Genomic DNA, 15,585 nt, shown 5'->3' with positions numbered 1-15,585 from the left:
GCTGGGGTGCCGGGGAACTCCAAAACGTATCCAACAATGCCATCCAACTCAAGGAGGGTAAAAAGTTACCATTTGGCATTGTCTCTCTCTGTGGGCTGCTTGCCATCATCCGATACATTCTCATTGAGTCGCAAACCGTGTCAGATTCAACTTGGTCAAGGCCTGGAGGGAAACAAGAACACTGCGACTGTGTCGGTACTGTGTACCGAGAGGGGGGAAATACGAAACTGATCCCTGACAATAGGGGTGTGAGAACAGGTAATTATCAATCTCCAGTGGCTGGTTTGTGCACTTCTTTTTGCATGTAGAGATGTTAACGTTGCTGAAGTGGGCTTGACATGTACAGCATATTTTCCTGCGACCCACCCTCATGGTAAACTTGCGCGTGGGAGCCAGGCTATAGGTATCTTAATCCCACTTGGGATTCCCCACCAAGAGATCCCATTAGTGAGGATGAAAGCTGTAATGTGTCTGGAGAGGCCTCCATGTACTTGTGGTGCGCTACAGCCCTTATGGGCCAGCAGTGACCTCCATTTGATCCCTTACTTACTGGAATTACAGCTCCGGCTCCAGCAGGAACTGTAGAAGAGCAATGAACTGTAAAGCATTTTGATGTCTAAATGAAAAACATACACATTCCATACCAATTCAATACATTTAAAACTATATTGTGTAACCTTTTCAAAGTTGACTAAGCCTATCAGCTCCACAAAACTCTCTTTATTTCTCAGTATGGCAGCGGTGGAATGATGCCGCAAAGTGGTTGTGTTTGTCTCAATGTACTTTCAAGAGAGGAAAAGTGAGAGAGTCTCCCATGTCGAAACTGAGTAATCTGCAGGGAGAAAACTGTGTCCACATTCCTCTAAGACGTACAGTGCAGCACATATAGGCCTGGGTCAGCATCTGGTGTCACTGAGCAATAATCACACACAATGTGAACACGTGGAATAATTCAAGGACCGGATCCGGAGAGCGGGAAGTTTTATTCACTTTAATGATGTCTGGAGAGCGATCAGAGTGGGCGTCGGAGCGCAAAAATTAAGAAAACAGAGACACCTGAACATAAAACTAAAACATCCGTAGGGAAATGTAAGAAGAACGGGGATGAAAAGGAAAAGGATGATCATGTGCAGCAACGATGTAGTCAATTAATGACCAGTTTAAGAGTCACATTAATCAACATGAGAGAGAGAGAGACAACGCCCAGGCCTTCAGCAGGACAACACTGATTGCATAAACTATAATTATGATTGCTACAATAAGCACAATTTGAATGTTAGATTCCAGTTGTTAGATCATTTCAGGTAAACAAGTCTGAATTTCTCTGGGCCGCGTTTGCCACATTTTGGCCTCCATTCTGTCTGTAATTACTTTAGTATGTTTTCCGTCATTCCTTAGATGAAACTACTAGAAAACCTATTTTTTCTATCCAAATCAGAGAGAATTTACAGTAAAACATGGCAGAGTTTATGCAACATGTGCTTTTAGATTTGGGCAGAGATTATACAGAGAACTTCATTACTCCTGTCTTGAACCCTTTCAGGCGTGTTGAGCTTTAAGTCGAGTAATTATTTCAGCTAAAGCTTTAGATTATAGCCTGAAAATGCATAAAGCACACATACATGGTATTGATTAAATAATTAGTGGTTAAAAATATGTGACACCAGGGATGAAGACAAGAGATTAGGGAATAAGAAGGAGAAAAATGTGTGTTTAAGGGGAAGTTATATGATTTAAATTACTCACATCACCCCTTATTAGTCAATGGTTATTACATTATTACAAAGTACAGTACAATATTATTACTGGCTTACAACACAATAAAAATGGGGTAACAGTTCAGATAGTAAAAGAGCGTTCATTATCATGCCACTATTGCTAATATTAAGTGATAATAATGTGCATTAAAGGCACATATTTTTGAAGATGTTCACTCGTAGGGATAGTCAAGAATGCAAATGTGATATTGATAAGTGATAAGTGAATGGTGATAAGAGGTATTTTGCATTTTACAGGTACAAAGTTTGTCCCACATTACATCACATTACACAAGATGTTTGGACTGTTTTTAATGAGTTCTGGTTAATGTTATATAAAAAAATATATACAATAAACCCAAGACAAGGACCCCTGCATTGATCATTATAAGCTAATTAAAGATAGTAAAATAGACAGCTTTAACATCTTCATTCATTCATTTGGTTTGTTGTGTAGAAGAGAAACAGGTGGTACATTTGGTGTGCTCTTAAGGTTGAGCTGGAAGTGCGAAAATAAGGATAAGAAACAGTAAACACAACGAAATGGAAAGAAAATTCAGGGTTAACAAATTGCCACAAGTGCAAATATGCAGAGGACTGCCAAATAAAGTATCCTAGAATGACAACACAGAGGTCAGACTCTTTCTGTGTTGGACATGTGGTTACAGAGACAGAGCACAGATAAAAGCTGAAACGGTCTCCTGCTGTGGTGGGAAGGTGATCTAAATTATTTATTTCTAATTAAAAGAGGAACAACTTAAGCCCCAACACAAACAGACACACACACACACACAGGTCCCCAGGAAACCACATAAACCAGTGTTGTTTTCCCAATAGAAGAAGAAAGGCTGGAGATGAGGAGAGACAGCAGCAGCTACAGGAGTCAGCATGAAAGCTTCTCATTTGCGAACGTCCCACTGCGTTAATTCAACCCCTGCATGAGTGTGTATGTTTTCACACTGGCCTACTGAACTCTTTCATTTCATGCCATCGGAGGCCCTCTGGTGTGGACAAATACACTGAGAGGAATGCACACATGATAATACACATGTGGAGTCATGAGCGCACACTCACACTTTATTATGAGGACTTTTTCATAGCTTTCTGTTTTGTTTTTTGAAGTTCCAACATCAGATCGTTTAAAATGTCGAGTCAAAAGTCAGTGGTATCGCCTCATTCTCCTTCAACTGTGTACACACACTGTAGGCTACTGTACGACTTTGTGTGTGTGTGTGTGTGTGTGTGTGTGTGTGTGTGTGTGTGTGTGTGTGTGTGTGTGTGTGTGTGTGTGTGTGTGTGTGTGTGTGTGTGTGTGTGTGTGTGTGTGTGTGTGTGTGTGTGTGTGTGTTTGTGTTGACAGCTGGTTTTCCTGCAGTAGGGGCTGGCAGATAAGAAAAAGTCAGAAGCAGTGAAGAGAAGAGAAGGGGAGAGGGGATTTAGAAGCCTTAACAGGACATCACATATACATTTCAACCCCCTGTTGACTCAGGCATCTGCTAACTTTACTGCAATCAATCTATTCTCACGCCTGAAATGTGCTTGAGTCATGCTATCACCCACACAGAACACTTAGTCTGCATTAAAGGAATAGTTTGACATTTGAGGAAAAAATGAGTAAAATGACAAGATTAATACCATTTTCATGTACAATATATGGAGCTACAGCCACCAACCGGTTAGCTTAGCATATACACTGGAAACTAAAAAACTACTACATTTTGTGACACTTATATGTTTGAGTTTTTTTTATTTTACTTAATTAGAATTTAGATCTAAATGTTGTATTTTTCTCCACTACGTTTATTTGAAAGATATTATAACAAGTTACTTTTTAGATTTCAACGTCAGATGCTGAACACAACAAATGCAGATAACATACATTAATTTATAGCTAAAAATGTCGCTAAATGAAGCTTCATTTGGCAGAAAATGCTTTTGTTCCATTACATTAGTAAAACGTTAAATGGAAGGATTTGACTTTTGATGGTTGAGTTTATTTTTACTTGTATTGTCACTAAGCACTATTGCTCAGATCAGATGAGCTGTCTTTGTTGTAAAATACTTGAGTATTTTCCAACAAAAACAATCCTGAGCTCTGTTTAACTCATGAAGCAGTACTTTACACTATAAGCAGGGTTGCCACAGTGGTATTGCTATAGTGAAGTGCTCCATATCAGGCCTACAGGCAGCTGAGAGTGCAGACAGCCCTCCAGGGATGTTGGAAGAAACTGACTGCACGTGAGCTTTGTGGACTTAAGGAGCAAATATTTCAACAGATTGCTTCCCTGGACTCTCATTCCAACACTGCTGATCACCTCTGTGGTTATACTGACACTCCTGTGGACACATTAACCCAGTCAAACCAGTGGAAAAAAGCATCTCAGATAAGAGCAAGTGGAAAAATGTTGAGATATAGGCACAAGTGGTTTCAAGACAATAGCAGGTTTTTGAGGAACCGTATGCTGGGAAAGATGTGGGTTGACTGCACTTTTCCTTAGGTACACTGCCAGTGTCAACTGGAAACCTGGAAGTCTCGCAGCTGCACGTCAGGAGCAGATTCCTGGGGCTGACGGGAGGAAAAAGCTGCTGAAAATCAGCTCAACAGAAAGTGGTGACCCAATTAGAACAATAGAAAGACTGTTTCAGTTGATATATCAGCAAACTATCTACAAATACCCTTTAAGGTTTTAAAGTTTAGTTGTTTCTTTCAGGCACTAAGACTCAACCTGTAACTGTTTGTTTTTTGCTGCCAATTTTGAAACAGTAGTTAACTTAATATTTAATTATTGAGCTATACCTTAACTTCTATCAATGCTTTAGGTTCAGCTACAATAAAGGTCCATATTTCTATCTGTTTCATCAACCCATGATAGCTGATAAGGCTAACAGAGGAACACCGCCACCTAGAGGTGAAAACCTAAACGTACATATAGTTTGATCATTACAGACCTTTGATATACCAGCATGGCAAATACAACCCTTAGCACGTGTTTAATGTCACTAATTCCTAAATGAGTCTATCAGTATGAAATATATGACGACCTGCTTTCATGATACTGAAATCCAACACTTAGGTCATATGATAACAAATTAATTATAATGTTTCCATTTTACTGTAATATATCTGCTGGACAGGTTCAGTTAACTTTCTTCTAATTACTTTTTCACACAAAAAACATGATCAGTTTATGAATTAAAATATATTGTTATATTAAGATGATAGCTGTGTTTTCCCACAATTTCTAAAATAATCTGTGTACTTGTTCACCATAGCCTCGTTGCATGTTGGATATGTAATGAGTTGTTTGCAGATATTTCAAATCCAAACTTCTCAGATGGTTTCATTTAAAAACAGTTTGAGGCCCAAAGAGATCGGATGAGTCAATATTTCCCGGAAAATGGAATTGTTGAAAAAATGAAAACAGATTTGTGTATCGGAATGATAATTTTTCTTCTCTCTACCATGATCATCATACGATCTTTCTATCTTGTGAGCCTTCTTTGTAGTGGCTCGACCCTTAGGTTGGCAACCACTGAGCCACACTACCAAACTGATTCCAAGAGGAAGTTAAAATGAGATCCACCTCCACCAGCTTCATAACTAAAATGCTGCGTAGCCTACTCTGTAATGCATCTGCATTTATAATGTAATTGATATCTGCAGTAATAGCGGTTTTACTTTGGATCCAAACAACTATACGCTCTGCTAATCCTGAGCAGGTTTTGTCCTGTGAAAAGTAACACAATCTCTGCTCACTTTGATCTTGGAGTTTCTTTCTGCAGAGTTTGACACCAGAAGTCTATCTTCACATTCATCCCCTGAAGGAGAAAAGTTTATTTACTCACCTTAAATCCCAGGTCAAAATTTGACCGTAGAAGCAGGACAATTGTTTTCAAGACATTCAGGGGTGCAGCATGTAACTCACATAAGAGTGACGTACCTCCAATACACATTTACTGAGAACAAGGACTAATCACTAGGAGATATCTTGTGGCCAGAAGTTTGAGTTTTTGAATAAGCAACATTAACACATACATAGATTCAAAGCAGAAAAAAGGGTAGGCAAGATGCAATTTATAAAACTAATATTAAATGCAGCTTGTTTTCATATGTCCTAAAATAGGGCATATGTCCAGCTAATGGATGGAGATGAAACACAGCTAAAATTGAAACAATAAATTGAATAAACAAGTAGTCGAATCGAAAAAAGAGATGTATCTGAAAAATTAAACATTATCCAGTTTATTTATGTTTATGTGAGTATTTTTTTGTCTTCTATGACCATCAATTAAATACCTTTGGGTTTTGGATACGACGTAAGACATTTGAAAAAGTTATCTCAGACTCTTGGAAATGATAATGGAAATTTTTCAGTATTCTGACAGAACATAATCAAAATCCTGATTTATGGATAATGTAAATAATTCAACCCAAACTTCTTGTTGCCATTTGAGAAAAAGTAAAGAATCAAAAGTTGCCTTATTTAAAGATTTATTAATTTATAATACAAGCTTTTATGTAGACCACATTGCATTTTAGTTTTTACATTTATTCATACGGAGCTATATTTCATAGCTGTGACATTGATTGACAAAAACACAAACTGAATGACACTGAATGGAAGGAATCAAAAGGTTTCCAACTGTTTCTGAAGAAACCGCAGCCCATCCACACTCCCAGTGCAGCACCTGTTATATTTTTTTTAAAGACCACATGCCCTCACTAGTCCTCATACAGTATGCCGCGTGCATCACACACCCTCAGACACACTCATACACAAACTCACCCACACTAAAATTCAACAACCACCTATACACAAGATAAAAATTTATATATTTAAATGTCAATATTAATGATATTACTGAATTCCACGATAAAAGGCAAACAAGAAGTAAAGACAGCATCCAAATGACAAAGGAGGCGAATCGCCACCAGAATTTCCCTTTCGAACTTCTCCTCAAGTGGGAAAACTCTCCCCCTGCTTTGTTGTCAGTGTCCAGTCGAGGGGCGTGTCACAGCAACAACACTCCTCCCTCTCATCTTCAACCGCTTCTTCTGTCTGCGTTTAACTGGCCCGCCGCGCCGCCTCCCGTTACGAGGCCACGACCAACATTCTAGTTTGTAAAGTCATAGCCAAGATTTGCGAAACACGAGACCCGATGGCACACAAGCAATCCACTGAATTCTCCGACTCCATCTTTAACAAGGCTTTTGCTGGGAGTCTGGTCCTTGTTATTCCTCCTGGACCTGTACCATGGTCAGGTGTTTATAGTCTTTTCAACCATTGGTCCGCTGCCAGGAACAAACGGGCGTACGGTTTATGGCACAAATGCCACTGGTGCTGATACAGACCGAACGGTTCAGTTATAGGGAGGGCAGAAACAGTCTAATGGAGGGGGGGCGGGAAGGGGGGTTGCACTCTTTTTTTTTTTTTTTTTTCACCACGGGGGAATTATGGCCTATTCCACTGACCAAAAAATTAAAAATAAAAACACTGGGGGGAAAGATGGCGACGACAAAACACGATTAACACTTCTGAGTTATCAAATGGGTTAAGTGCAATGCGAGGGTTAACAATATTCAGTAAAACCTGGGGGGGGGGAACATCCATGTGACTACTAGGGAAGGGGAATAGCCCAAACACATCCTTTATAGCAACTCTGTGTCCATCAAGTTTCTGGGTCTTCTTCATTTTGTATGACTTGTCAAACAGGTCAGCGAAGGAGCGTAGGAACGGTCTAATGTCATGATATCTAAATTTAAAAAGGAAAAAGAAAATGGCAAATTCTGTCGATTCAGTAAAAGTTTTGGGGCAAAAAGTTAAACAAAATTGGCATGGGGGGAAAAAAAGCCTCAGGTTGGACGAGTGTTAAAACCAAAGCGGGTGACAGTCCCAACCAGACTTCCTTATTCCAAATCCACAGCTGACAAGATGACAGACAGGCGAGGAGAGAACAGGGTGTATGCACGTCTATGTCTGTGTGTTATATATATGTGTGTTATATACGTGTATAATGTGTGTGTTTGTATGGGGTAAACAGGTTAATTTCTGTTGCTTTACAAGAGGAGACAGCAGTTGCTCTCTGTGGTTTTTTCTCTGTTCCGTTGACCTATAAGAGACGGGACAGCAGAGACACAAGGTGAGATCAGGATAACAGACTCTGAGTGGGATGAGGTTAGGAGCAACAAAAGCCTGTGATGTAAAGCATGATGTGTGAAAGGTCAAACGAAGAAGGACCCTGTAAACTTGGTGAGAGCTGGGTGATATTTTTAAAAACCCATCAATATTAACTATTTGCGGTTATTCTGTTAAAGCCTCTGGAAACCTGCTCTCAAATAGTAAAAATCAATATATAATATCAAAGTTGGGTTCTGATTGAAAATAAATGTTCATAAATATTATAAAACTCTGTTAAAGAAATTGCTTTTTTGACCGACTAGGCGGTTTGATAGGAATGTGTGGGTGTGGCCTTATCAAACGGTCTCCATGGCAACAGTCATTGTTTTTATAGAACCTTCAGGTAGAGAAATGCTCCGATTGGTTAAAAATTCTTATTATGTAATAAGAACCAGAGAATAGCCAGCCTCATCTTAACCGAATCTCTGGAACTACATAGTTAGCTCCCGAAACTATAGTTAGAATTATTTGGTGGATTTGGGTTTACAAGAGCTTTAGGACAGAGAAAAGATATTCACCGTGAGAGTTGGGCTCTGGAAGAGTCTCTCTGGCGACCAAATGCATGACGGTCGTTCGGCCCGGTGGCAGCTTTAGAGCTTAAAAAAAGAAAAGGAATCATTAATTATCCCTTAGCAATTCTTTATACCGTGAACCTATGATAGTAAAACACATGAAATGGATCATTATAGGGTTAACGAGTCCATGGTATTATTGAAAGGATAATAAATGGCCAAATTCGGACTGAATATCTTTAAAGCGTTCTGGGCAGACCCTCAAGATGAGGCAGTTGAGGTGTAGTCAGAGTGAATTTATTTTCTATGTGGAATGGGGCATTTGACTCCGCGCCATTTCCTGTCCCACCTTATTTTCAGCACACTAAATAAATGACAGCCTGACTGCGGCTTCAGAAAAAGAAACGTTGTCCCACTTAACACTGAACCGCTTAACCCGCCCGTCTGATTGGAGAAAGTAAATCCTAATTATACATGTGCAACCCAGGTAAAGGACAGTGAGTCCATAAGGTCAAAAGTCTAATGACACTGAAATCCAGTTACAGTTGCTGCTTAAATGCCTTTGTTTTGACTCGTCAGCTCATTTGTTAAACTGCGTTCCCTTCAAGAACAGGAAGAGGCAAAAGGAAAAAAGTTTACTTCACGTTGCAACTGTAACTATGACAATTTAGTTTTCATTTATTCACATCCTTCATCTGTGATGCTGAATCAACATTGAGGGTGCAGTTAGTGCTCCACTACATGAATTCATCAATTATGAAACTTCCTCTTTGTATTGTGTCCTGTCACTCTCAGCCATTTATTGATTATACTATTTCATAAAAACCTGTCCTATGTATCCGTGTTCCTTTGTCTCAATTGCTGATCATAAATATAATGCGCGTTATAGACACAGTACAACCCTTTGCTGGAAACCTGAAGTGCTTACTAAGACTCAACCGAAAGACATACTTGTTCAACTGACATGCGTGACATAATTTATGATGCAGTCACGACGGTTATTACCGGTCCGTAATGAGTATTGTGAAAGTGTAGGTGGACCTCTGGTATGATTTAAAGTGCAAACAAAAATTGTAACCACAGTTTTGGGAGAGGGAAGTGAGCGATTCACTCAAAGGGTAGTTGGTCGGGAACTAGTTTATCCCAAAGATTTCAGGGTTTTTTTAAGGCTCCCATGTCTTTTCAATGATATTACTAAAGGTAAGTCACCATCTTAGAAATTAGATACTGGTGACATTAATTGTGGTCATAAATATGTTGGCGATATGTTCAGAGATGGTCTTACCTCCCAGGGTAACGTTGCCATGAAGGAAGCGTCCCTGGAAGATGAGGCGCAGTATACTGGGACTGCTCACCCTCTCCTCCTCCCAGCCTGTCAGAGAAACAAGTGCATTCATTTTCTGTTACACCGCGATACACGATGAGAAAATGTTTTACAACTTTAAATCAACTGTAATCGTGACAATGTTTGTTTATGACCTAGAACCCATCTTGTTATCTCTGTACCACAAGTTCTTGTTAATTATCAGTCAATAAACAAATCAACATCAATATATCTGCTATAAGCCAAAATAAGCCAATATACTGGCGTTGGCTATTAATCGGTCTGGCTCTACTGTTTACCATCAGCGTTCTATGCCATAATACTCATTAAGTCACCTTTGTGGTAACATTTCCGTGTCCATTTTTAACTTAAATATACTGTAATATGTATTTTCAGAAACTGACAATAAATGTGTCATCAGAGATTGTGAGTAAATCCGATGAACTACTTTAGAACAAAGTAATACAATCTGAGTGAAATAAAAATGTACCTTCAGGCCAGTTCTCAAACACATGCTTGGCGATGTCTGTGGCCGAGTCATTTGGGGAGAAAGTGAAGTCTTGTGTTTTCCCACTGACCAGGATCAGGCGGAGGTGCACCTACAACAACAAACAAAAACACAGCTTAACATTAGTCCGCAGAAATGTAGCATCAGCCAACACAAATGCCAAATGTCCATTTAATTTCTTCTTAATTAGTTGTTGTGGAATCCCTCCAATTTGTCTAACCTCTTCAGACATGAGGTGACCTCCAGGAGGCTGTGAAGAGATGGGCATTCCAGTCTAATTCGATTTATCCAGCCCAGATCACCACCCTTTGACTGGGCGACTTCATTCACTGAGGGCTTACACTGAAGTGAGCCCCTGTTGCCAGAGACAACAGATGAGGGTGGGGCTGAGTAGAGGAGGAGGGGGGGAACACAGGCCCTTCAGTTCCAGAGGCTACGAGCTTCTCTCCGGGCTGTCGGCCTAATGCGATAACCCCAGGTGTCCCAGACAGCTCTGGGCCAAGTTATTAAATTTACATGGCCAGTGCATAGCCCAGAGGGGGAGGTTGCATTTGTGTGTGGGAGGGTCTTTAACAGTGAGGCTTCCAACTAATTTTATTCTCTGGGCCACTACAGAAACCAATCTGTTAAAAAAACTAAAAACTAAACATAAAACGGAGCTGATGGATCTCATATGCCTTGAAGGCATACATATATCCATTTAGGACACTCCAAAGTATGGAGCATCAGAAAGAAAAAATCATAAACTCCATGTATGCAAAACATGGAGAAGAAACATTAAACACTGAACATTAATTATAAACAATCCAGGACCCAACTGCTCAATGCTATTAACTGACCAGATCAATCACCTGACCTCAAGTCAGTCTGAATTGAAGATTGGAGTGAACACCAGACTAAAAAATAATATGATTAAGGATAAGTATATAGCGATATAATATAATAATAAAAAATATACTTTAAAAAGTATAATTTCATGTGCAATACTTTTTTTTCTTTTTCTAAAATATATTTTTTGGCATTTTTCATGCTTTATTGATAGTGTTTAAGAGACAGAGGTGAAATGGAGCACAGAGGGGAGTGACATGCAGAGAACGACCGCGGGCGGGAATCGGGTCTGCTGCTGGGCCCGGCCCGGGGAGGGGGGGGACACCCTACCAACTGAGCTAAGGGCGCCCCCATACTTATATGTTTTTAACCTTATGAAGAAATGGTCAGTATGATAGAGCTCCTTCTCATAGATTTCAAAGCAGTCATCAGTAGCGAAGGAATTTGAATTAAGATGATTTTACTTTTGTCCCTTTTATTATTGGACAAAATTATTATTATCTAATGAATTTATAATCAGCTCATGGTCCGGATTAAAACATTGCTATGACCTGAATTATTGATGCATTTTGGACCTCAGTGGTGTAATTTATGCTGCAGTAAGTACTGTTACTTATTAATCCATTAATCCATCACCTCTAATCAATCCTGCCCTTCTCCAAAAAATGGCATGGGGGGGGGGTATCCCATCAATACATCTTTCTTCTTAGAGGTTGGCATACATAAGTTGAATTGACGGATGGGATTCATTTTCCCCAATATTTACCCTTTGTCTTAAAGGTTGGAACATGGACTTTCATGGACTTTTGGTTCGCAAATCACAGAAGAGAGAACAAAGAGACTTAACCATGCTGTGTGACGTCACAACCCCACTCTCTGATCTGTTTACAAATACAATCCTCCCTCGGTGGCCCTCCGCCCTCCCCTCCCCCTATGAACCGAATAACCTCAATGTAGGGTTACATACCCATGTCATCATTAACAAGCTTTGTCCCCATCCCTTTCATCCCCAACAAAATAACAACAAAGTCAAATCTGCCTGGTTACCAATGGCAAAATCAGGCTTCACAATTGTATAAAGAAATACATAAAATCCATCATACACGTCATACAAGTGTTAAATGGGCTACCAAAGGCTAATCTTATTGTATGTGACCAATAGCCCAGAATCTGAAAACACATTTAATTTAAAAACACATAAAAAAGAGAATAGCTGCTTATCTTCCCATTGTAAAGTCATAACTTGTCATTTCTGCTTAAAATATTGTTAAATAAATAGTTTCAAAAACAAAAATAGTGTTTTTTTAAAAGATAACCTTTCTATCACTGGATCAATTGATTACTGAACAATCAATTGTTCCAACACTAAATGCTTCCCTATTGTTGAATTATGCAGTAAAATAACTGATCTAACCCTACATTTCTCTTACTGTGATGTCACAGTAAGAGAAATGTAGGGTTAGACAGTGAGACCATAAAACACTCTATCTGCCTTTTCTCAGGCTAGGATGAACCAATTTCAATTTTTTTTTCACATTTATACTACATAGGATCTCAGAATTCAATACACCTTCATATTCCCACCGGTGAAGTAGGCCTTTAAGTTATTGACACATAATTCAGCAGTTTATAGTTTTACAAATGTCTTAGTGAAATATAGATATAAAGTTCAAATTAAACACAGCAGCAAGGTATAACTAGAAGAGAATCTTACTCCCTGTTTAACTTATCTTATCATACCTGATATTGTTCTAAATGAAAATTGTCGACCCCTATAGTGAGGAGAGTGTGTGTGTGTAGGGGTGGGGGGGGGGGGTCAGGATTTATTAAGAGGGTACAATCAATTGGCGTCTAAACCTTGAAAGGAAAGTAGGGCAACGTTTTAACTGAGATTAGACAGATGGCCTTCACAGGAACAGCAGTCACTGTCACAGCTAAGTGTTTATGGATGTTAGCTAATCCTTGACTCCCCCCTCCTACGCCCACCCCTAAATTATTATAACTTAGGAAACGTTTATGTAATGTTTCACCATGCTAGTCAGATGTGTCAATCGCTTATATATTAATATATGATGCTGGAGCAATAGATTTGGCATACACCATCAGATAAGATGTTGCTGCTACCTGGAGAAAAGTAGGCAGACCCTCACTCACCATATCAAGGTCCCTTTGGGTGGTCATGGCTTAGACAGGAGCAACGCTGTGTAAGTGGAGCAGAGATGTCGGGGCTGGTGTGCTTCAGCTGCTGGAGACGGGGCCAGAGCCCTGACACAAACGACACAAACAACACAGACACTGTAAAGCTGCTTCCCACAGCCTGGCACGGGCTTCATTAACATATCGCTAACATCACCCATCAGATGAATCCATCCAGCACATTATTGATAAATTACTTACCTGAGACCGAATAAGTAGAGAGCAAACAAGATAACTTCACTATAGTCTTGCTAATTAAAATAAACTTAGCTCGTCAGGCTAAGGCAGCAGTCAGCTTAAGTCTTAACAGTAAGCGTAAGGCTAGTTCAGCTGGTATGCTAACGTTTCTTATTAGATTCAACCCTGGCTTCTTAATAGCTGGCTTGTATATATATAATACAGTAATGTTGTTACAAAGCTAGAAAATCTGGTTATCCCGAGGAAAACAATCAGCACCGAGTTTCGTCCTGACAAATGTCGAAACTGAGCCCATGCAAACAGACAAGGATCGAGCTAACATTAGCATAAGCTACTGTGTTAGTTTATGCTAATCCTGCTATCGCTGGCTAGCTGCGGGGCTAGCTGGCTAACAACTGGTGCAACATTATTGTCTTCTCGACCTCACCTGCATCTGATGAATGTGATGGAATGTTGCATTCAGTTGACCTGACGAATCAGCTGAGAGCGCTTTTCATGAGGAAAATATCGAGTAGATAGATATCGTTGACTGTGGGGTATCGGAGGCTAATGGACGGGAAGATGCCGGATGTCAGCTGGCTGTAAACACAGAGTGACCGCAAAGGCATCTGGGAGTAGAAGTCCAAAACGAGTGCAGCGCTGTGGCATGGCCATATCACCAAAATAAAAAACATTGCTGAAACATATCTGCAGCTCAGTGTAACCTATTGCATTAGCTGTCTTTTTGGAACTTTAATACATTGAATGCATTCCTTATGTAGCCTATTCAAACAGTTTAGACACTCGTGAACCTGAACAAGATATAGGCTAGCATACATTTCAAAATAGTGCCATGCTTTGACGAAAAAGCAGATCTAAAAGCGAATCCCCTCCAAAGGGGACATTCTAGTGGCAAAAATAACAATACAATTAAATTCAAATAATCAAATGATTATTAACAATCAAAGTGCATATTTTATGATTCACCACTTCTGTTGCACATTTTATTTCTAAGCACCCTGAATTATAGACTTTTATACATTGTAGGCCAACATAATTCACCTTAACCAACTTAATGCATATACAGTAACCTGTCACATTAATTATTCAATTCAACTAATGCATTCTTATTTGCAATTTATAGAAATAGTTTGACTTGTATACAGACAGGCTGTATGCACATCTTTTTTTCACCTATTTAACAATTTAGTATTTTTGCCAATCTTTGTGGTCCTTAGCTCAATATCTATTTAAATCTTCTTGAAAATGTTTTGTGGTTAAATTTGTAACAAAGAAGCTACTTCTGGTTCCGTAATCAATTCAGTAAATATGTATGTTTGCAATGTCTTCAGTCAATCAGCAATATTTTCAAGTTGAAAGAATCCAGTTCATCCCTCGTTACACTAGCAGAATCCAAGAGACACATTTTGTTCCCAAGGTCATGAATGAACTCAATGCCCAAAAGGTGTCTTTCTTAAAGAGGAGCTGCAGCACAAAGGTCAAGGTAAACTGTAGTGTCCACAAAGTGAAACAAATTTGACTGAAACAACAACATGGGCAAACAAAGAAAGAACAGCAGTAGAGAAAACACCCAGACCCTTTAAAGATACAAGCCTGAAGTATGAAAGTCCTGAGTCCTAAAAATGGAAAGCATGTCTGTTGTACACTGGCAATGAATAAGGAGACCTAAAATAGTCTGTGTATTGGAATGCATCTTCTTAAAAAAATAAAAATAAAAAATGTTTTAACTGTATCAGTAGCTGTGTATCTGTGTATCTGAATCTGATGGAAGTGGGGGCGGGACCTGATAAGCCTTTGGCTTCTCCTGCCACCCTTCGGACGATAACACAAAGTAATATGTATGAATATGCAAAGAGAAAATTGTGTATTTTGTATAATAAATTGCATATTCCTAGATAAAAATTGCCATAGATGAAAACCATTTTATCCCACATGGAATAAAATATCCAATATCCCAGCTCTGGACTGCAAGGGTGGTTTTGTGGGTATATGGTATGATAATTTATTATTATTCTTTCGGACAATTCCACACAATACACAATTATCTCTTTCACATCATACATCATACTTTGTGTTGTCCGAA

The 15,585-nt window shown here is 39.3% G+C and overlaps 2 protein-coding genes across 2 annotated transcripts in view; both read right to left on the bottom strand.

The window, feature by feature from the left end:
• The window catches only part of tmem265 (transmembrane protein 265), a gene marked incomplete at its 3' end in the record, with an annotated part of 224,620 nt that overhangs the window by 145,126 nt on the left and 63,909 nt on the right, over positions 1-15,585 (bottom strand). The window lies entirely within an intron of this gene.
• Positions 6,241-14,078, bottom strand: ubl3b (ubiquitin-like 3b). Its single transcript, XM_080035254.1, has 6 exons — positions 13,930-14,078; positions 13,263-13,373; positions 10,263-10,371; positions 9,734-9,820; positions 8,455-8,532; positions 6,241-7,868 (listed from the first exon to the last, which is right to left on the bottom strand). The coding sequence occupies exons 2-6, from the start codon at positions 13,287-13,289 to the stop codon at positions 7,816-7,818; spliced, it is 354 nt and encodes a 117-aa protein (XP_079891380.1). The 5' UTR covers positions 13,290-13,373; positions 13,930-14,078; the 3' UTR covers positions 6,241-7,815.

The sequence above is a fragment of the Ammodytes marinus genome, assembly GCF_949987685.1.
Source record: "Ammodytes marinus genome assembly, chromosome: 10".
Lineage (NCBI taxonomy): Eukaryota > Metazoa > Chordata > Actinopteri > Uranoscopiformes > Ammodytidae > Ammodytes > Ammodytes marinus.
This window is presented reverse-complemented; position numbering and strand designations above follow the sequence as displayed.